At 33.3% G+C, this 22872-nt stretch overlaps 1 protein-coding gene across 1 annotated transcript in view; it reads right to left on the reverse strand.

The window, feature by feature from the left end:
* Positions 1-1442: 1442 nt before the first annotated feature.
* LOC110035556 (nicotinamide adenine dinucleotide transporter 1, chloroplastic-like) overlaps positions 1443-22872 on the reverse strand; it is a 32311-nt gene continuing 10881 nt past the window's right edge. The window contains 8 exon segments of the mRNA XM_020739803.1: positions 1443-1946; positions 1948-2024; positions 2114-2208; positions 2293-2381; positions 2470-2564; positions 4043-4152; positions 4477-4525; positions 14805-14911. Coding sequence (XP_020595462.1) covers positions 1805-1946; positions 1948-2024; positions 2114-2208; positions 2293-2381; positions 2470-2564; positions 4043-4152; positions 4477-4525; positions 14805-14911 — 764 coding nt within the window. The 3' untranslated portion in view covers positions 1443-1804.

Consider the following 22872-nt stretch of genomic DNA (forward strand, 5'->3'; position numbering starts at 1 on the left):
ATGTATGAACGACGAGTCTCTCTCTCTTTTAGTTTGACTTGTAAGAGATCTTGGGGCTTCCTCCGCAACATTTACGCTCTCACAAAGTGGGCCACGATTAACCTTTTGAATTCAAGTAAAGAGGGAACAACTCCTACCGAGACGGCATTGGTAATTTTCAATATTTTGACGACTAACTCAAACGTGGCTATATGATTAGTTCGGTCGGTGAGGCCCTTTGCACGAATCAAGAATGGGAGTTTTGAACTTTTCTGGGGGTTTTGTCTCAGAGATTGCCGTCATAAAGCACTTTTAATGGTGAAAGGATGTGGTTCGTATAGTGTGGTGTTTTATTACCGAGGTCGATTCGATGTTATACTGGAAATGAGAATTGTCACCCCTTTCTTCTATCGACTAAGACTTCCAATCGTTGGGTATCAATCCATCTCGTGTGTCATTTGTCACTTGTCCATTCCGACAATCAGGTGCTTGGCAGCTATAATCTTTAGGAATATGGCTCCCCCTAGCTAAAGCTTCTTGAAACACACCTATCGTTTATTCCCTCATTTCCATTACCTACTACCACACAATTTCCTTTATGTTATCCACATCTATTGGTCGGTTCCATGCTTCTTGAACAGTTGTTTTGTTGTTGTGAATTGCTCTTTTTGTAGGTGGCGTGATTCCACGCTCACCACACCTATAAGGATGTTGAATTCAAAAATGTTCAGAAATCACACCCAAGAAATGTAGTGTATGAGGAAAGAGTTGTGTGAGGAGAGATGAATAGTAAAGGTAAAAATGTCTAGAGTCTTGTCATGAAATAGTCTCTAATTTATAAGTATAGAAGATATATTTAATATATATTTAACTTGAAATCCCCACCCTACACAAAGAGACATATATACCAAGGTCATTAATGCAGTACACTTAGATAGACTAACAAGTAATTACTGACTATTGGCAATGGTCCCTCTTTGTTGATCCCTACTTATTCGTCTGGTGGTGACAAGCCGAACCACACGTAAGTAATATGCAGGCTCCTCAGCTGAGCAGTCTTATGACTTCTTAAATTCTAGATAGTTTGTTTGTTCGCTGGGTGATTGGACATCACCCATTTGATTCATCCTGCAGGCATATTTCATTTGACCTCCAAGTCGGTCAGCAAGTCAACTAGGCAAATAACTGAACATAATCTTTGACATTTCCCTTACCTTAGCGTTAATTTTCTTCATAATTAATTAAATTCATTGACTTACTTTGGCACATTTTTATCGGGGGCTCACACTATCTATCGTGTACTCTCATTTTGTTTCAAGATTTGTGTTGTTGCCGCAATTCTGTCACACAAATGCCTATTGCATACTCAAGCGATCTCCATGTAAGAAAACATTCACTAATAAATTGAAGACCCTGACCATTCAAATAACATTAAATAAAAACATATTTAAAGTGGAGGCCAGGATAACAATAAATTCAAATAAAAAAACATCTTTTCTTTATTTGTTTCGGTAGAAAAGCATTACTAGGGAGATGTTTAGCCTCGAGAACATATGGAGGCCAATAACCGGACTTCGTCATCGTCATCATCATATTTTACTGTACCATTTTCTGTATACAATTATTAAATCTAAAGCAATAATTGACGCCAAAGTAGCGCAACATAACCGCCTACCTATCTGTAAAGATTATGGTAACTATCCTTACAATTGCAATAATAAAAGCCCAAATAAATACCCAACTCAAACAAGGTTATAGATGCGCCACCACAACCATTCAGAATGAATGAAAGGCTGAAGCTTCACAATTTTTGTGGGATTAGAATCTACATTATTTGAGTTTGTTGTTCAGGAGGGAAAACCCTGATCAAGAATCTGTGGATCATCTCAAAGCTGGTGAAGGTAATTACAGCGGCTGGAGTCGTCCTAAGAAGGTTGGTGGCGCAACCACAGTAGAAGCCAGGAAACTTTCCTTATGCAGTCCCTCACGCCTGTATATCTCATTTGTGCGTGGAGACCCTGTTCCTGAAGCCTTGAGCGGACCACCTTGAGTGATAAAATAATAAAGATGACAGATTAGCTTGAAGTCACGAGTTACAAAATGTAAATTGACATTCAGAGACAGAAGACCCCACCTCATGCGGGTATGTCAAGGTTGACGCAAGTATTTTGGAGACAGAAGAGGCAATGGCAACATCACCAGCACTGAGAGAGTCGGCAGTTGCATCATCTGGTCGCACAAGTCAAAGCAAAGAGGAATTGTGAAAATAGTCCTAAGCATCATATTTCTGTTGATTTAAGACTAATATACTACCTTTCTTGGCTAGGGATATTTTTATTTTTTCATACATTGGAAACTGGATTGCAACATGGCTAATCCCAGCCAGTGCTGGAAGAAGACCACTATTTGAACAATATGATAGCACTGAGCAGACTCAATAGCAAGAAAAAACTAGGTGGGGGAAAGAATTCAATGTGAAGTAAATGAAACCTGTACAGCCCACGAATGCCCTCCTCAAGTGCTATCCTCTTTAAAGCACCCGTTGTATTTTGATACGGCGCAAAACCAACTTTTAGTTCTTGAGCCTATAGTGGAGCACTTGTATCAATACAAAGTTGACTGATGAAGTAACAATACTATTTTCAACTATAATAGAAAGTGAAACGGAATCACCTGGCCTCATAATTTCTAGGTTAATTTGAACTTTTATCAAATGTTGGAAGCAAAATATGAATATCAACAATTATAAGAATTCGTCAAGCTAGAATGAAAACTCTAAAATTAATTAAATGTTAATGTTCTATACATGTATTTAGTGAACATATATGCAGTATATTTTCTTTCTTAAACTAAGTAGAAGGCACCAAAATTGCATAACATTTGATAGAGCTTGATCTAATTGAAATCAAGACAGATGAAAAAAACAGAATGAAAATGAAAGCACAATATATACTCCAAGAACAATATACAAATTCACCAAATTAATGGCGACAACCTATTACTGCGGTTACAGATTTCACAATGATCAAGTGTTTTCGAAGCACTATGTATAATGCATCGCCAAAAGATTTATTTTTGCTTCAACATTCAGATCATAAAGCGAAACAAAGAATTATTAATTAAAGCATTCAAAACTTAAATATTACATATATACGGATATTATGTGCATGCAAGTCATTTAATTAGCCAAAGAAAAACCAAATAAGGTAATACATTTAAAGAAATATAATGCATATTTAATAACACCAGCTATCTTAAAGCAAAAAAAAATCGAATATATAAATGATGTGACAATAATACATAGGAATAAAAAAGTTTAGTAAGATTGAGTGCCAGCACAAAATGACAAACGGCGTGAAGCAAGTGAAAGTTTAAAAAGGCATCAAGTATTGTCAAAAAGAAGCTTCTGACCAAAAAGCTACAAGTGCTAAGAAAAAGAACCACAGAGAAGAGTATAAAAAAGTGGCATGTGAGAGCATAAAGAGAACTGCCAAAAAGTGACTAGTACCAACTAGAGAGAATAGAGAACCAATAGGCAACTCGATAATTATGAAAAAAAAAATTAGAAGAATGTATGAGCATAGTTATTACAGAAAACGTTGAATCAAACCATAAAACATAAAGCAAGAAACAATGCTACAATGCACACAACAGAACGGTGTGATGTGTGCTTTATTGTGAGCTTACACTTAATCCCTAAAACACACATAAAATAGCAATTCCATAATAATGAATTCACAACACTATACTCTCAGGAGCTACAATATAAAAAAAAGATACTTAGTGAAATCATTCACAAAAATTGAATCCTTTCAATGCCATGGCCATAGTAAGAGCAATTTAACAAGAATGCATGGAAGCATGAAGCTTTGACAGTATCATATACGCTGCATAATATTCTAGTTCACCACATCCAATGTAACTAAAAGTTTCATTCGCCTATTATATTAAACAAGAATTATTGGCATTGTGTACTACAACTGTTCATACATGAAATTGCATGAGAAATTAAATTCTTCGTAACAGGCCCCAATCCACGAAAAGAAATAGAAATATATCATACTTGAAATCTCGTCTTCACAACCCACAATGGGTTGGTTAACATTGTTGTTGCAACTCCGGCACCAGCTGCAGCTGCCATATTGCCAGCCACAGTAAGTTGTTTGCACCCATCTGCAATGAAGGATTCTTACCATAAACTAGCAAAGAATACACTACAACACAGACTCTAAGGTTCATTTGATTTCCACGAGTTAGAAAATGTCATCGAAAAAAAGTGAACTAAATTTATTTGGTCATTAGTTTGGATGCAGTTAGAAATTAACATAGATTTTATACTCCACAAATGCCTCAAAATTCCTCATTTGCGATGGTTTCACTTTATACTGAAAATAATTGAGGACAAAAAAATTTTTTTAAAATGTTTTCAATCTACAAGCAACCAAATGAGCCCTCAGTGACAAAAACACCAAGAAACTAGTTAATAGACAAACAAACCATTTGAACAAAGCAACCTTTTGAGCTGATCATAGACGGTAAAATAAACCTGGAAAAAGAAGAACAAATAAATTTGTTTCTCGAAATAATCCTCAGTAACTGAAAAATCAGGTAAAAAAGATACACTAGTAAAAATAAAGTAAATATGAAAGCCTACACTTTATAAAGTTCAGAAGCAAAGATTAAAATTGCAATTTGAGAATTTCCAAATCAGAAGAATATAAATAAAATTGATGCTTACTAAAGCTCAAATGGGGGATTTTTCTTTCAACCTTCAAAATAAAATAAAATTTCAAAACAAAATAAATTAAACACTGCATTCATCAAAGCATCATTAGAATAGTTTACCCTTTTCTAAAATTTATAATTTAGTGTTATTACGCAAAACATATGGCATGATCATGTTCATAAGCAAATGCATATAAAAAAGGACTCTATCAATCTTCCATAATTTGTCCGATCAGTTTCATAAGAGTTCTCCCAAAAGACTTCTTTATCTGCTATAGTTATGTAGCAATACAAAACACATGAACGGAATGGTTCATAAGTAGGAGATGTGTTGGAAAATAGGCAAAACATGTTTCAAACACGAGCAGAGAAAAACAAATAAAAAGACAATTTCAACAAGAAACAGAAGAAATTTACACAAGTTAACCGAATTGATGAACTGCATCTTGTTTTCTCTGCTACAAGTTCATTTTAATTTTTTTTTTTTAAGGGAAATTTCATTATATTTTGACTATGGAGAAGATACAACCCTGATTTTTTTTGATAGAGCATCACCACAATGCACCTTTTATAAATAAAAATTAGAGCAGCCAAAAAGTAAAGCAAACTCTCAAAAATACCTTTAAAAAACTCTACGAAATATGCTTAATGAAATAATAAAAAAATAATGAATATCATTCAAGAGCACCCTGCTCTCATTCTAACCACCACAATAAGGCCGCCACAACGTTTAATATGTAACTAAGTTTCCATAGCACTTTCTCTACACAGATCAAAAATTAAACACCAGAATTTAACAAAGTGAGCCACCAATAGCAAAAGGATCACTTAGAATATGATTAAAAATTTACCGATGCGGCTGTCTGGTAAAAGATTTAGAGTAAGATTAAATAAGGATTTAAGCCGAGATTGCTTAAAAACAGATTCCCGCCCATTTTGGTGTAAATCTCGAATTTATTAACTCCTCCCGGCCCATGGATTTAGTAAATCTGAAAGGCACAAAGAGAATGACAATGATTCGCGATAAATATGGGGTTTACTAAATAGCGTAGTTCACGGATTTAATGTGATTAAAGGGAAAAATGAAACAACTCTCGCACAAAGAGCAGCAAGAGGGAAGACAGGGTTTACTGTCAGTCGCCAAATTGGAAAAGAGATATTTGATTTAATATAATATATATATAGTTCGAAAAGTAATAGTTCAATTTTGAAAATACAAGACCGATCTGATCCCATATAGACGATAGTTTAAATAAGAGAGCACAGCACCGCAAGTGATTCATCAATCCCGAGGAATAGACATATTACTCACGAGTGAGACTCGATTAGATAAACTAAAAAATTTATGACATTCGTTTAAGTCTGCGAAAAACCACTTTTTATGTTGACTGATGAGTTCTTCTATCAAATATGAAAGATTAGATAGGGTTTATTTTAGATTGGGTTTTTAAAGTTTCCTATAAGGGCAATCCCCTATAGTTAATTACATCTTAGATAATCGAAGTCATCTAATAAAATTCTCGATTTATATCAGAAAATATTGTCTTCAAGAATTTCAAAGGGCAAGATTTTTCAAAGATCGGACCAAGGAGTGTCAAATGGAAAAGGCTCAAATTTGGAACAATTATTATGGAATCCAAAAGAAGAAAAACTAGTGGCTGTCATGGATCCTGAGGAGAACCTCAGTGACTTCCCAAACTATCCTACGATTTGGCTTCAGCTTCGAGAAAAACTATCAACTATTTCATCTTCCCAATTTTATTTAGTTGGGCTTACATTTGTGTGAGAATATCTTACAAATAGCCTGGAAAATAAGAGGATTTAGGTCGTGGCGAACGACAATCTAAGAGTCCTTAAATTGCACAACATGATTGTGCAAATGCTTAAAGAAATAGTTGAGGATTTATGTCGTACTATGCGGACAACCTCGAAGTCTTATGACTTGTTCTTTAATTCTAGGGAATGGTATGTTGTTGTCGATCCTCTTGTTGTTAAAGATGGTCGTGTAGATCCTCATGTTGTGTAGATCCTCGTGCTGTTGCAGATTGCTGCCCACAGAATTAGCTCAAGGCTCCTCGACGAAGTAGCAATCCTAAAGTCTTAGGTTTAAAGGTTTAAATGACAAGTTTAAATTCAAGCATGAGGTGTTAAAGTTGATTAGAGCGACACTGGCTAGAATCTCACGGTTCCCTCGTTCTTGAACTTACTTAGCTCAAACAAGTTGTTACACTTATTTAAACCGGGAAGATCTCGTTAGCAACCGTGGGTTAGCTCCTCCGAGGGACACCCGTAAATTCAAAATTACGTTTTAAATTTTAATGACATTTCAAAGGATTTATGATTACCTTTGAAATAATTTATTTTAGATTTTTAAAAATGTTGATTATTTTTTTAAAATGATTTTGGTTTTTTACAAGTGCACAACCAAGCAATTATAATATTTTATAACAAAAATAGATTGCAAAAAGCAAAATGACAGAAATTAAATAACACTATAAAAGTGTACCTGTCATCTTCTCGGCATCATTCCCACTGAAACGTTAGTTTTTGCAAGAGTTATAGAATTTTGCAGAAAAATTAAATAAATTGCAAGAGTAGATGAAGGTGTAGTTTCTGAACCCTCAAACCATGACTCAGTGAATCCCGAAAAATCTTAGTGGATGATTTTCTAGAACAAAATATAGCAAGTTCAATTTGTCCTTCAAAATATCAAAGAGATTCTAAAGTGTTCGGGAAATGACCCTAAACATCTTTTGAAATCCCTTGAAAAGTTTCGAGTTCATTTTGAACTTATTATATTATTTTAATAATCATCCCAGGGTCGGATTGAAACTACCCCATTACTGAGTGAACATTGACATTTTAATTATCCCAAGAGTGTGGCACTCAATTAATCAGTTGATATCTTAAAAGTTATATGGGTGATGCCCCTGGGGCAAGTTTAAGTCATTAAAGATTGTGTCCAACACAAAAGTTGGGTTTGTAGTGTTAAGAGGTGTTGATTATCAATCATCTTATCTTTTCTAGACCTCGTTAAACAATTTTAGATTAAGTTTAGCTCGCTACCAAGCCTTTAACAATTTCAGTGGGTAAATTTGCAATTATTAGAATTTTAATTTAAGTGATACATATTCTTATTAAAAGATCATATCATATTCAATTGTGGGCTTAAAATAAGTTAATTATCATCTTCCTAATATAAGTCCATTACTTTAGAACCATTTAAGTTTAATTAACTTCCAAATCCTAATAATTTAGGAAATTTCAATCTTACCCTTATCATGAAAAGGAGGCTAATTGGTTTCTACCTTTTATCTCATTATGTTTCAAAGATCCATAAGAATTCATTAAGATCAAAATTACTCATTTTTTCCATAATTAATCCTAAATTTTGATTAAGACATTAAAATTTAAAATTACCATTTTGCCCCTGGGACTCCCACTTCATAACTTATCAAATAAACTCAAGTGACTCAAAATAAGCTCAAAGAAAACTAAAAGAAGACACAGGGAAGTTTCGAAGGAAATAACAAGTGAAATAATAAAAAAAGCCGAAGTGGAATATAAGCAATCAGGTTTGAGTGGGCTCAGATTTAGGTATTCTTGAGGAACTCTGAAGGCAGTCATCGGTCACCCGTATATATAGAGCCCGACATTCAACTAGAAGTGTTTCCTACAATACCGACTTAGGAGGGTATTTCTTATCCCAATACCGGTAATTGACAAGTGGACAATCAAATTATATTACTTAGAATTTTTGTTTTCGTATGCATATAGATTTCACACATATAAGAAAAAGTAGTATCAATTTTTTGTAGTCAAAATACTTTTTGCAAATAACGTATCTGTTCTTATCATTATGTTTTATAAAATATGATTGTCCACAAGTCGATTATGCGGTCGGGCTAAGACCGCCAACACCCTAAGAATGCAAGGGTGTCCTGCTAGTCTGGTGTCGGTGAATAAAATTATCATCCTACATTTCACCGGGTCCCAGGATTGGGTACCGATATCATTGGATGGAATATTATTCCACTCTACCACCAAATGCCTTTATCATCAAGGCCCTACTCCAAAATGAATCGTCCAACTTATAGCCTTGTTTGACAATTCATATATAGTCATGGCTATATATATGAACTTATGTTTAGGACATAAGCATCTAAATCAAACCGAGAAGCAAGGAATAAAAGAAGAAAAAAATGGGGGGAGAGAGAGGAGGGATCAATCCACCTGAAATGGTGAAATAAAAGATGGATTGACCCTCAAAACCGCATCTAAAATGATCGACGAAAAGTCTCAAAAATGCGGCCCAGAGATCCACGAATCAACCCAAAAGGGTATCATTTCCTCCAATTTCACAAACGAATCAACCGAAAAGGTATCCTTTCTAAACTGCATCTTAAGCAAATCAAAACAAGGGGACCGAACTAATGAGACAACTACATAGATAGCCCCACAACACTTATGCATTTATACACCCAAGCCTAAACCCAAATGTTGCATTCACGTCATCCAATCTTTCATATAGTATCAAAAATGCCACCGTTAAAACCTCAAAACTGCAGACCAAAAGAAGCCCAAAAAAAGCAAAATGAACTTCCAACTAACGTAAAGCAACTCGCATAATTTCAGATTTTGCATAGAGCCAACTTCGTCAAAGTTTCAGAACTCCTGCGAATAAAACAATCAAATTCAGGTTTCCAAAAAATTAAACTCATCAAAATTTTAGAATTCTCACACAAATAACAAATGTAAACCTTTTTCAAAGCCTAAAGAGAGACGCTTCCAATTTTAAACTTATAAGCAATTTTTGATATTCCATATGCAATTTCCAACAATTCCGTATGTTTCACATCATGAAATTGAAAAGAGAACATAATTCCAAATAATTTTATAACTTCCATGCTCCAAATTTTAAGTCCACACTTTGAGTATATATATATATACATATATATATGTATATGAAAAGCTTAAGCTTCCAAATCCCCATGGATCAAGAACCCAAAAGAAATTTCAAGCTCTTATTTTCTTCTAATAAATACTAAAGTCATCAGTCAACATTATCTGTAAAAGTGCTCGAGCAACAATTTATATAAAGAGATATCTAAATGGCCTTGAATGGCGTGTGTGTTAAAAAAAATAGAAGTTTGGATGTTAAATATGTAAATGTATAAGAACTCCATGGTATGTATGTAAATCCTCTTAAATATCGTTTCTCTTTTAAATTTAAATAAACCCACAAGACGATCTTCTCTACCTTCATTATTTTCTCAGCTTTGCCAAAATCTATTGCCTTTATTCCTAACTCAAATGATACAGCCACTACAGAAGCTATGTGGGAAAGGTAACACCGACCTCCAAAATTCCCGATTACAGAAAGCAAATCAGCCCAAAGAACCGGGCAACTTAAACTCTCCTAAGACGTCAAGCAATTGGATCTCAGAAAGGGCACTCGGGAGTCTTCAAAACAACGAGGACATTCAAATCATCTTAAAATCAGCAGGTATACCGAATAGAAACAACAGGAAACAAATCCAAATCTGACAAAAGAAAGCACCGGTATGTGTCTCAATTAGGGCAGCGAGAGGAACACACCCCAAACCAACAAATGTCCCCTCCCCCGAATCTTTCAACGAAGGGAGTGCTAAAACACCCACCAAACAGATGATTAATCAAGTCCAAAAACAATACCATAACGATGTCTTAATTCTTCCAAAGTAGTATATAAAGCAGCTCTACAACAACTCTACAACAACCTTTCATGTGTAAACACAAAGAGGTATATATGCAGGAATTAAAATTTCAGAAATGTATTAGCTATGTAAATATGCCATACAAGTATAAATAAAAAGACTACATGCTTGCTAGTGAAGACACAAGAATTGAGTGGTATGTACGTAAATTTCCATTTTTTGTTTTATGTGCAATGCAAACATCCAACAATTAGGTGGCATGAATGTATAGGGACAAATTTGAGTGTTAGGGATGGAAACACATATAGAATTGTGAGACGTGAATGCAAGTTTTCCATGCAAACAAAGATTCTTTTTAGCTTCCCCTCCTGTTTTCGAAATAGCGAAGAGGTGAGGAAATAAAGGATCAGCCTCCACATAGAATAACATTGCTCAATACTCCATTGCAAATAGGTCAGTCATAATTGATGCCAATCAACAAGAGGACTCAAGAAAAATTAAGTCTAATCACCAAAGAAAACAAATCACTATAATCAATTCAACAAAGAACTATATGTTCCTGCAGCACTTTTGACAGTTTTAAGTCATAAATAAAACCTTTACAGCATTGCAATGAATAGCAAATTATTCCCTAAACTAATCCAAACTAAAATCTGCTACCCAAAGGCATCTGAGAATAAGAGGAACGAACTTCCTGTAAAACTCAAACAGAGTAGAGCAAGGTAGATTTAAGGTTTACTTCTCAAAGACATCGGTAGATTTAGACATGGAGGGTTTGCAAAAAATTCCAAGACTTGCTGCAGTTTGTAAAAAAAGACACCCAAAGTTGAACATAAACCCAAATCAAGATATGACTCGAGTAGCAAATCAAACCCAAAGTACAAGAGAAGCATTGCATATCTCCAAATGCTTGAAGAAAGGAGAAAAAGGATTACCTCTTGATGCAGATCCAAAGAAAACTCAAGAACGAGCCTAAGAAAAAAATCAGCAGCACTTCCCCTCTCCTTAAAATTTCGGCCAACCTAAAATCGTCCCCAAGGTGGGGATTTTATAGCCAGAGGAGGAGGAGAGCTTACCGTCACCTTACCGGTGGTGAGGCGAAGACAAAAAAGAAAGTCGCAGCAAGGGCGACATAGGAGAAGCTTTAGCAGGGAGCGAAGGCATCGGGAAGGAGGTTCTCGGACAAAAGATGTCGGGCCAGGAGTCAACTCTCCGTCAAGTGAGAAAGAGGGAGAGGGAGTTCGGGCTGAGAGAGGGAGACCGGCTGGGGCTTGCGACCGGGAAGAAGAGGGAGTTCGGTCGGATTCGGCTTGGGTCGTGAATGGGAGGAAGGAGCGGACAGGGCATGAGTTTGGTTAAGGGATTTTAGGCATTTTGCTTTTTTTATTTTTTTTTATTCATCTTTTAAATAGTTTATTTAAAATTCGCTGATTCGGACAAAATTTGGCCCCTCACGAAACAATATCGAAATAGATGTCCTTCCTAGGTTGAATCATTGTTCCAAATGCCAGGTGCGGTCTGTTACGTCATCCGGACGACATCATTGAAGGTCGAGTCAAAAACGCGTTAAATTCAATTTCCGTCAAAATTTTGCCTGAAATCAATCGTTTCAAAATTTATTTAAGCTTTCGACAAATAACGGAGCGGACGATGTGAATTTTGGTATTTTAAAGTGTCGACTATCTGAATCACTAAGTTTGTGTGCGCGAATGTGAAAATTGTGCAAAAGGCAATCCTAAGGCTTAAAGGTCCTATAGAGACTCCTTTTGAGTTACCTCATGTTAGATTCAACCTTCTAAGTACTAGAGGTCAAGAACCACATGCGGAACTTCAAAAGAGTATAGAAGCAGTTTGAATCTCTTAAATGAGGTAAGTCCCATTTCTAAGACTCTAAGATAGTCAAAGAGAGAATTTTAAGGCTAGACCCTAAACCCTAAGAAAAAAACTAGACCTCACTAAAAATGAGCTCAACATTTACCTTTGCTACATCTCCCTTCTTTTGCCGATGCTTTCGGGTAACTGCTAGAAGAAGAGGTAGAATGACAAAATATCCAGAGGTCTTCTTCGTCTAACACCGCAATTCTCTTGTTGCCTTACAAATTAGCACCAGCCGACAAAGGTTCACGAAGCAAAGGGAGAGGGGAGAGGGGAGAGGGGAGAGGGGAAGGGGAAGGGAGCGAGAGGTTTTTTTTAATTTAGTTGAATTTTAATTAATTTATACAATTACATATTTAAGACTAATTAATAAACTATCTTATACTAAAAAATTAAATTTAATTAATTACAACTGATGTAAACTATAAATACTTAATTCATGATTAATTAATGAAAATTAAAATTTTAATTAATGTTTAATTAGTTTAATAAAATTCTAGTTGATTTTAATTAGCATAGTAAATTAATAATTAATGATTATTAATAAAAATTAAATAATAAATAAGAATTAATTAGTTTAACAATTTTTTATAAATGACCAGTTAGCCAAGTAAATAGTCAATTACTAATTAACTTGATTAGAAATAATATAAATTTAGATTAATAATATTAACATTATCAATATATAATATAAAATTTATGCTAGAACTAATAGAATTAAATCCTGCAAGAAATTGTCAAACATTTTATTAGACTTGATCATATTTAGTATTTGCCATGTCAAACAATTTTCAACAAGTAATCTGCTTAGAATTTAATAAATTTGGATTTACAAGGTTTACGATATTCCACTTACATTAAAATTTACAACCAAATAATCCCAACCTTTTGAACCTTAATTCTCATTTCTCCCTCATTTTATATTTGAATCCCTTATTTAGTAAATTTACGCATTACAGAGATTCAACTTAAATCCACAATTCACATTATCCTCATTTTCATCACACATTTTTTTTCCATTCAATGCTTTTCCACTGAGTTATACCACTTTAACTATGTTTGAAAAGGTGTGTTTCACTTTTTAAATGTTAGTAATGATTTAAGTGGTAAGATTATGAAAATTAAACTGTATTATATGACAATAGTTGCAAATTTCTTCATTCAACTAAATCCTATTTAAAGTTATCAAATAGTTTTTCAGGATTTATTAGAATTTACTAATTAACATACACAACAATTTTCAGGATTTGATAAATCCCAATTAAGTCCCGAATTTAGTAAATCATTATTTTGGTTATATCAAATCCTCTAGTTCAGTGGATTTAGTAAATCTGGAAAGCACGAAGAGAAAGAAAGGCTCATGCAAACTCACGTTTCTCAATAGTTTCAAGTTGGAGCGCAGCAAAAGGAGATAGATGACAGTTTTGGTTGTCTTTGTATGTCGCGATCCCATCATTGCCTTCCTAATTACCTCTAATTGCATTTGTATTTCAAGATTTTGGTTGTAATCACTTTGGGCAAAATTGGGAGGCAAGATGGCTTTCGGTAAAAACGAGAGAAGGGGAGAGACATAGGTGTGTTTTGCAAATAAGAAGAGATGCAAAATGGAAAAATGATTTTGATTTTAATTTATGTTTATTTAAGTTAATTTTTATTAATTTAAGAGATTAATTAGGAAAAAATAATTTATATATTATCATATTAATCATACTTAAATAAATTTATATGAAACTATTTAAAAATTAATTAATAAAAATAAATTATATATGAATTTTAATTTATTTAATAAAAGTCTAAGTAATTATTAATTAGTATAATAAATAGAGAACTAATTATTAATTGAAATATGTTAAATTATTACTTAATAAATAATGAAATTAATAATTTTTTTATTAATAATCAATTAGCTTAGTGAAGAACTAATTATTAATTAGCAGAATTAGGAATAAAAATCTAATTAAATTTAATTAGACTAGTGATTAATTTCTAATTAATTATGAAATAATCAAAGTTTAAGTTTCCATATTCTAACAAACCTAACGAACTTTTAAATACAGGCAAAAATAACCAAATAATTTCACATTATTTAACTAGATTTATTAAATTCATTGCCAATCATTTTTTAGGCGGATTAGTAAATCCTAATAGCTTAAATCCCAAAAGCTGTCAAACAACCACTAAAGATTTAACTACCAATGTAAGCACTTTCATGCGCATGAAAGACTTTTGACATCAGTTAATCATTTCCATAGATTTTACCAAGAAAAAATAGATGATTTTATAGAATCACTATATAGATACAATGGGAGGAAAACGAGGTTTTAAAATTCGAATGAAATCCTAAACGTCATAATTTAATTACAGCAAAATTTATAGTTAATGATGTGGTTAAAGTTATTAAAATTTCCAAAAAAAAATACTCCACTTTGTATAAATAAATACAAGATAGCTAATCAGTGGCCTTTGGCTATATTTAGCAAGTGTTGAAAAAATGATTTTTCATATGCTGAGAACGAGCAGAGAACTTACTGCCCAGTTAGGAAGTAGTGCTAGCACAGTTGGTGAAAGACCACGGTACATACCACGCATCCCTTCCCTTTGGACTATTTGTTCAAGGCTTCCCATAATGACACTACCTGATGACAACAAAATTTTAGAAAAATGAAAACAACTAGAAGTATTCTAATTTTTTGCAATTGTTTTACAGCTCAACATGCCAACATATTCCTAAACAGCGGTTAAAGTAACTAATTTAAGGGAATTTCAAGATAAATTTTCAATAAACTACAAACTTTCTAAAAAATACAACCTTAGCAGCAGGCAATACTATATTGTTTTCAGACAATTTCACGCACTGCTTTTCAGTAAAATCCCAAAAACCAATCTATTTAAGTTGATGTCATGATCTAATATTATCCAATACGATATTTAAATAAGAAAATAGCTGAGCTAAGGAATTATGAAGTATGATGTGGTGAAACTGGGAAGGGATCACTCGGTTGAGGTAAAACATATAGTAATGCAATGTAATGGTGCAGGCGGGCAGGCTTGAGTAGTAGGAAACTCCACTCTGTAAACAGAGGGAGTCCTAATGCAAGTGCAGCCCCTAGGAGCAACAAAATTGTAAGTGCAGTAATAAGAACCTAATAAGTTGGATCAATATTTTTAAGGTAAAATTAGCTAAAAATAAACCAAGCACTGAGAAGTGAAACCAATATTTCAATTAAGTAAGCTGCGTTTATATATGTGATGAAACACCTCAATTTAACTAGTCACCACATACCCAAAATTGTCTTGCTAAATAAACACCATTGGGTTAAAGCATAGATATCGTAAAAAATTTGTTTAAAATAAAGGGAACAATCAAAATCTACCCAATTTAAATTAATTATACATGAAACACCCATAAATATGTAATTTATCTCCATAGACGCTCATTGTTGTCAAGTGCAAGGAGAGCAGCAAAGCCTTGGAAAATGTGTAATTAGTTAGAACTCAAAAAACCAAGGGCATTAAACATGATATCTCTATAATCTTAGAGGCTCCAAACTCCAAAACAAAAAATACAAAACTCCATATATCGCAAAATTGGGTTCATTGGAATGCCAGAAGCAAAATGGAGAACGAGAAATTTACAAAACTCCTAGGCTAAAGAAAAGGTTAAAAATCCAAAACAATGAGAAACAGAGGTAATGTAACATTTGAATCTAAATGGAGAACCAGCCAAAACAAGGGGAAAAGAAGAAGACTATTCATCCTAATAAGAAGTGTTTATCCATCAAGAAAATAAAATAGAAATGATTATCCTAACTACAAAGAGTGTGTTGAATTTAGGCTTGTTATCTAGAATTATATATAATTATCAATTATCCTCAATTATTACAGTTGTAACTGCTACTTAGATGCCATTTTTCTCATATATAAAGGCACTTTTGTGTCCATTCATTCATTTAATAGTTGAATAATAGAAGATTTCATGTCCAAGTTAATATATATATGAGAAAGAGAAGAAAAAAGGGCAATTTGATGCAAGGAGAACAATTCATGGAAGGAGCAAGGTAAAAAAGGCTTAGGAGCAATTAATGGAAGGAGGAGAAGAAGAAGAAACCAAGTAATCTGTAAGACAAGAGAAGTTCAAGGAAGAATGCCAAAAAGGAGAAGAGCATCAAAAGGCTTCAAAATAGACTCAATATAACTGCTTTATAAAGTTTATCTTACCAGTTTTTTCCTACTTTCCTAAACAAATCTTTTTAGAGCACAAATTCTGTTTCCACACAACCCATCAGCCTACTTATGCAACAAGAAAACCATACTTTCTTATTCTCAGCAAGTAGCCATCATAGGCTACATGGCTGCCTAAGACTGTTGGCAAGTAGACATTTGGAACTATAGTATAGGTCGACCAAACTTAGGCTTCCACAACAAGGGCTTGGGCTTTTTGGATAAGGCCGATAGAAGGAAATGTGTCGCTAGGTTTATGTGAACTTGGGAACGAAAAGGGTAGATGCTGGAGAGCGTAGGAGAGACTAGGGTTTGTGATTGAAGGATCAAACCTGAAATGATCTAATATATGGTTTGATTTTGAGTAAAGAAGCGTGATGATGAATAACCTTAAAAACATGTGGGATGGTTTCTACTGTTATGGAGGTGTTATGAACGACAATTAGGGTGGAAGTTTAAGCTATAACCAACAGCTCTCAAGGGAATAATACAAAATAAGATGATTTGAAACTCAACAAAGTTTCAAAGCAGAGCCGACCATCAAGCTTAGCTAAAGGATTGCTCACAAGGAAATTTTGATTAAAAATCAAAGTTTTTCGAGAAGGAGCTTAAGGGTTTGTTTGGGGCAGCTGCAGCATTTTAAAAGGTCGTTGTGCAGCAAGTATGTCGGGAAGCTATTGTGGAAAAACTATTACGGTGAGGTTGTTTGTATGTTTGTTTTGTACAGCTATTTATGAAAAAAGATATTTTTGCCCTAGTATTGCTATGTTGTTTATAAGATAACCAGTCCAAGTTTAACAAACATGAAAACCAAAATCACCTATAAAATCCTCAAAAAAAAGATAAGATCAAATATTTCATCTAAAGCTAACAACTCATTTAATAGTAACACAACAATCAAAATCAAAAATAAAAATATTAAAACAATAATTAACATTATCACAATTTCTCCAAAGACACTCTACGTCTAAACACTATCTAAGGTGGAATCATCTAACTGTTTGTTTTGTACAGCTATTTATGAAAAAAGATATTTTTGCCCCGGTATTGCTATATTGTTTAAGGATAACCAGTCCAAGTTTAACAAACATGAAAACGGAAATCACCTACAAAATCCTCAAAAAAAGATAAGTTCAAATATTTCATCTAAAGCTAACAACTCACTTAATAGTAACACAATCAAAATCAAAAATAAAAATATTAAAACAATAATTAACATTATCATAATTTCTCCAAAGACTCTCTACATCTAATCACTATCTAAGGTGGAATCATCTGACGGATCCGCTCACATGAAGTCGATCTTCTACTGATCTATTCATTGGACACCTATAATTTTTTTCTTATAGTTATTCTCTCTTCGTGATGTATTTAGAGAATACTGCAATCCACGGTTATATAAAACTCTAGGGGGACCAAAAATTCTCGAGCTCATATTTTCTGAATGTTTAGAACCACAAACATAAAATCAGCTTCCCTTAGTAGTACAAAGATTCAATTATATGGAAAATTAACACATAAAAATAAGAGAAATACATAATAAAAAATTTATAAATTTGCGAGGTCTCAGAGCAAATATAAACTGACAAATAATATTTCACTATAAGAAGACAGAATATATTAAGGAAAGAGGATCTTTGTTGCCTTTAAACCATGTTATATCAAACTCGTATATATCACATAAAGCACATTAACACAAAGAACCTCCAGAAAAACTCCAACAATTATATAACATAAAAGGAAGGGGAACTTGGTTGCCCTGATGGCGATTTTGTACATGACAAAATCCATATATATAAGTCATCCAAAAGAACCACTAAAGTCATTTATCTCATCATAGAACTCCAAACTAAAAAAAATGCAAGAAAAAAAACTTTAATTACACCCATGATTACTTATGGAGGCCATCCATTTGAGAAAAAATATATGTTGAATGAATGAAAATAACTTGCTACAGATTGAGATTTCACATGAACAACTTTGCATAAAGAGACGTTACAAAAAACATTAAGCATGTTCACAATACTTTATACATAAAAAAAGAAAATTAGCACGCAACATCATTTAACCCATTAACTATTGCATTTCTAAATTGTCTCTCAGCTACATCTCTCCAGCACATTCGCCATCATGTGTACAAGACTCAGTTAAATCACAATCAGTTTGTGATATCGTCTGCCTTAGGCGATATTTATATGCTACAGTAGGAACATTTGACTAATTTTCATCTATACTATTGAAATCAATATCACTACGTGAAGGATGCCGACGAATGTAATTGTAGAGAGCAATTGTATCTACCACAATCTTCACTTATTTGTTAACAGGCTATGTGGGCATAGCTCATAGAATAACTCATTTGTTTTCAAACCACAAATAATCTCTCAATAACATCACTTAAAAATGAGTATCTCTTATTAAACATTTTTTTGGCCCCTACATTATTACCTCTGTCAAAATAACGAATATGATATTTTGTATCAAGAAATAGTCTGAGATACCCTTTTTGCAACGGATATCTAGCATCACCAAAAATATTTCTCTATATGAGATATAACCAATAGAATTATACTTAAAAAATAATTTAATTTATTCATATTAAAGCAAACCAACAAGCAGCTGTGGAAAGTTGTAATTATGAATTTGCGTAGAAAATTTGAATAAATGATCATTATTTGCATTGTCTTCCCAAACATTCATCACTAAAGTAAAACACTTAATAAAATCACATATAACCATAAAATTTTGTATTGGTGAACCACGACCAATGTATGCAATCTTTTTACTTTCTGTGCATCCACATTTGTTTTATCAATTACTTGAATACAATCCTAAGTCATTTATATAACATATTTGAGTTACCGCGTTTAAGTAAATTTTGAAAAAAATGAATACATAAATGTAACTTAATATATAGAATATAGTGTTGATCTTGTAAAATCACAATAGGGGTACTTTGGAATGTAGGGTCGTCAGGTCTGTAATTTTTAAAGATAAGTTGATCAGAGCATTCAAATTAACTGAAAAATATCTAATAATTATTTTTTATGAATATTCAAATCATTTCATAACTCCTATAGACTCATTTATGATGAAATATAAAAAGTTATAGCTAATACTTCTCTTAAAATCACCCTAAATGAGCCATGGAGTCAATGATTTTGATGTGGTTCTCTCAATATCAACAAATATAGCATATGTCATACAAAACATGTTATTAAATCTTATTAGATGACCCACAAGCAACTCCCCAACCCATTTTTTGCCAATATACGTGAATATTATAAAAGGACAGCAAGTGATATATGAGTTGTAATACCATACATTAAGAATAATACAACTATAATTTTGCTTTCATGTCTTTCTCTATCCATGTTAATCATTGTTGTTATTCTAAAATAAGGCAAGCACAATTAAATAACACTGAATTAGCAAGTAATATATAAAAAAAATCATGACAATGGTTAACATATAGGCATACATAAAAAAAACAATGAAATATTTTAGCACTGACGCATCAAAAATAATATGCCCTTATCAGTCAAAAATAAAAAATGCCAAAGATAACAACAATCATACATCCCGATTCTCATAAAAGTAACGTAAATAATTAACCCTACACTCAAGTGTCATCGACATGAGGAACTCTTATCATATTTGGATCTTATAACAACTTCACTGAAAATAATTAAATGAAATGTCTTCAAAAATTTTTGAAGTTTCTTCCAATATTCTTATAAATTGTTGAATAGAAGCTATATGTGATGTCCTAGGTTTATTAATGCATAAGGCAACTAGTTAGGAAATTCGACTTGTTATAATATCGCATCATTTTTTCTTCTCATTTGTAGGAAATTTGGAATGACCATTAGATCCAACTTCATTGAGGTTAGGAATAGACCTTTTATTTGAGTCTACAGTTTGCTCAGCATCTACATGCTCAACTGTGTTAGCGTGCACTCTCTCACTTGGTGTCCATACATGATCATCTGTCGTAGCGACTCCACTAAACATTTGGTTCAACTTTTCTTCAAGCTTGGGGCAAATGCCACAAAACTGGAACTTCTTGACAATTGGCACGACCTACAAAATAATTCATAATTGATATATTGAGTAATTGAAGTGACTTAAAAAAAATAGAAAACATTGAACGTTTAATAAATTTTTACCTTCAATCTCTCAGTCTATCATTCATTCGAAACATCGATGATTCATTTTATAAGATTCCAAGCTGTCTGTTGATCCTCGCTTTAACGCTTTTCATATTTTCCGATCTTTTTTAATTGATCTCATTTGTTTTTTAGTTGCGTTCCTCGTCCAATGCTTTCTTAATATATTTTTTTAGATATTTTGTCATTCTTCTTCATTAAAATAGGTAGTCAGCCTATTTTTCAATTCCACCTCCTAGCAAAGATCGCAAAAGGTTAACTTCAGACTTTATTCAACATCGCAGACGATTCGATTTCTTTTGTCTTACTCATTACTACAATTAGGATGGAAAGAACTAATAAACATATAATTTTACAAACAAATATTGAATTAATCAAAACGTAAATTAACCAAGAAAGCAATCCACAACTCTCCAACCCTTCCAACGCATAGAACAAAAGTGATAATAAAAAAACTCATTACAAAAACCCGAGCCCCGTATTCTGTTATGTAGAAGAAAGTATAAGAAAGAGAAGTGAAGTAATCCACATGTGAATTCTTATTTCCAAAACTAAGTGTAACAGCCCATATTTTACAAACATTTTAATTTAGGGCATTTTCATATATACAACCAAGGGGTACACTCAATATATCATGGTCAGGTACCCCATGAAAGTTTTATTAGAACGAAACAGCAGAACGCGGGTGAACGACTGCGACGTAAAGACAATAGTTATTTAACTAAATGCACTAACGCCACGAAAGGCAGCTCAACAGAACCACAAAATGATTTTTAAAAGTGTCCTACAAGACATATAATCACCTCTAGCGGAGTATATTGAACTCATACTTTCAAATATCATGTGTCATATACACATCTGCTATGACAAAAAGATCGATCAAGAAATTTATCAACCATTTGTACCAACTGAGCCTTATTTTAAAATTCTTATAATCCACTCAACCAAGCTTAGCATGAATGACCAAAAACAGACCACATAGTTGTAACCACTCCTAGAAAAGCCTCACATAGCTCAAGAGCAATTGCATATGTATTAGCAACATTCCATACAAATAGGTTTATACTGGTAATTCTTGAACTACCAAAGACAGAAACCACAAATAACATAAAACAAAACCACAAAGACAGAGACCACCATCAATCAAGCTCTCAATTTCCTAAATTTATGAAGCAATTTCATATGAAAAAAGACTTAGGTTCTTTCGTTCATCAAAATATATTGCACGTAGGTTCATACCAAAGGCCCTCGAAGGAGTAGACAATCAAAAGCAAATAGGCTCCTGCTCAAAGATAAATTAGATTCCTCAATTCATCAATCATTGCAAATAGGGTCATACCAAAATCCCTTAAATTAGAAGAGACAGAGACCACAAACCGCAAAGAGCAAGCCCACAAATTGATTCATCAAACACATAAATTAGGTTCTCCCATTCATCAAACAAGATTGCACATAGCCTCATACTAAAACTCCTTGAATTAGCAGAGAAAAAGACTATAAATTACAAAGAACAAGCCCTCAAGACAGATTCAAAAAATGCATACCCCCACTTATAAAACAACATAGGTAAATCAAAGAATTATGGCATAAGCCTATGATAAACAACAACAATGGTAAATCAGCCTTGTTGGGCTTGCTCTTTGTGGTCTCTAGGTTCTTTAAAAAACTACAAAGAACAAATTTGTCAAAAAAATTTCTCCAAAAAGCTTCACATAAGAAAAAGGGCCTCACAGAAAAAAATGAACGCCGTAAATTGGATTCTTCCAATCAATCAAATTCTCCAAACAAAATCACAAAAAGAAAGAATCAAAAGCAAATGAGTGGTTGTGCAAACCTAATTCATAATTAGGTTCTTCAACAAATAACAATACATGTCCCAATTCTCACAACCAAAATCCAGCATTTTGAAAAAGACTGAAGAGGCCGCAAATCACAAAGAGGAAAGCCACCGAGACAGGGACCGCAAACCACAATGAACAAACCTTCAAAATAAAAAGATAGAATGTACCGGAAAATAAAAGAAAACAAATGAAGAAAATATCAACAATCGAGCCTTCACCACTGCTACCGGAGGACGAAGGAAAACTAAGGAAGAAAAAATGCGAGGTCGATAACCTCGAAGGATCACTCAAAATAAACTTAGCCAGGGCAGCATTGTCAATTCGGTGTAACGAATAAAGTGGAACGCTGCTCCCTGACAGTGGTTG

The sequence above is a fragment of the Phalaenopsis equestris genome, unplaced genomic scaffold (genome assembly GCF_001263595.1).
Source record: "Phalaenopsis equestris unplaced genomic scaffold, ASM126359v1 Scaffold198121, whole genome shotgun sequence".
Taxonomy (NCBI): domain Eukaryota; kingdom Viridiplantae; phylum Streptophyta; class Magnoliopsida; order Asparagales; family Orchidaceae; genus Phalaenopsis; species Phalaenopsis equestris.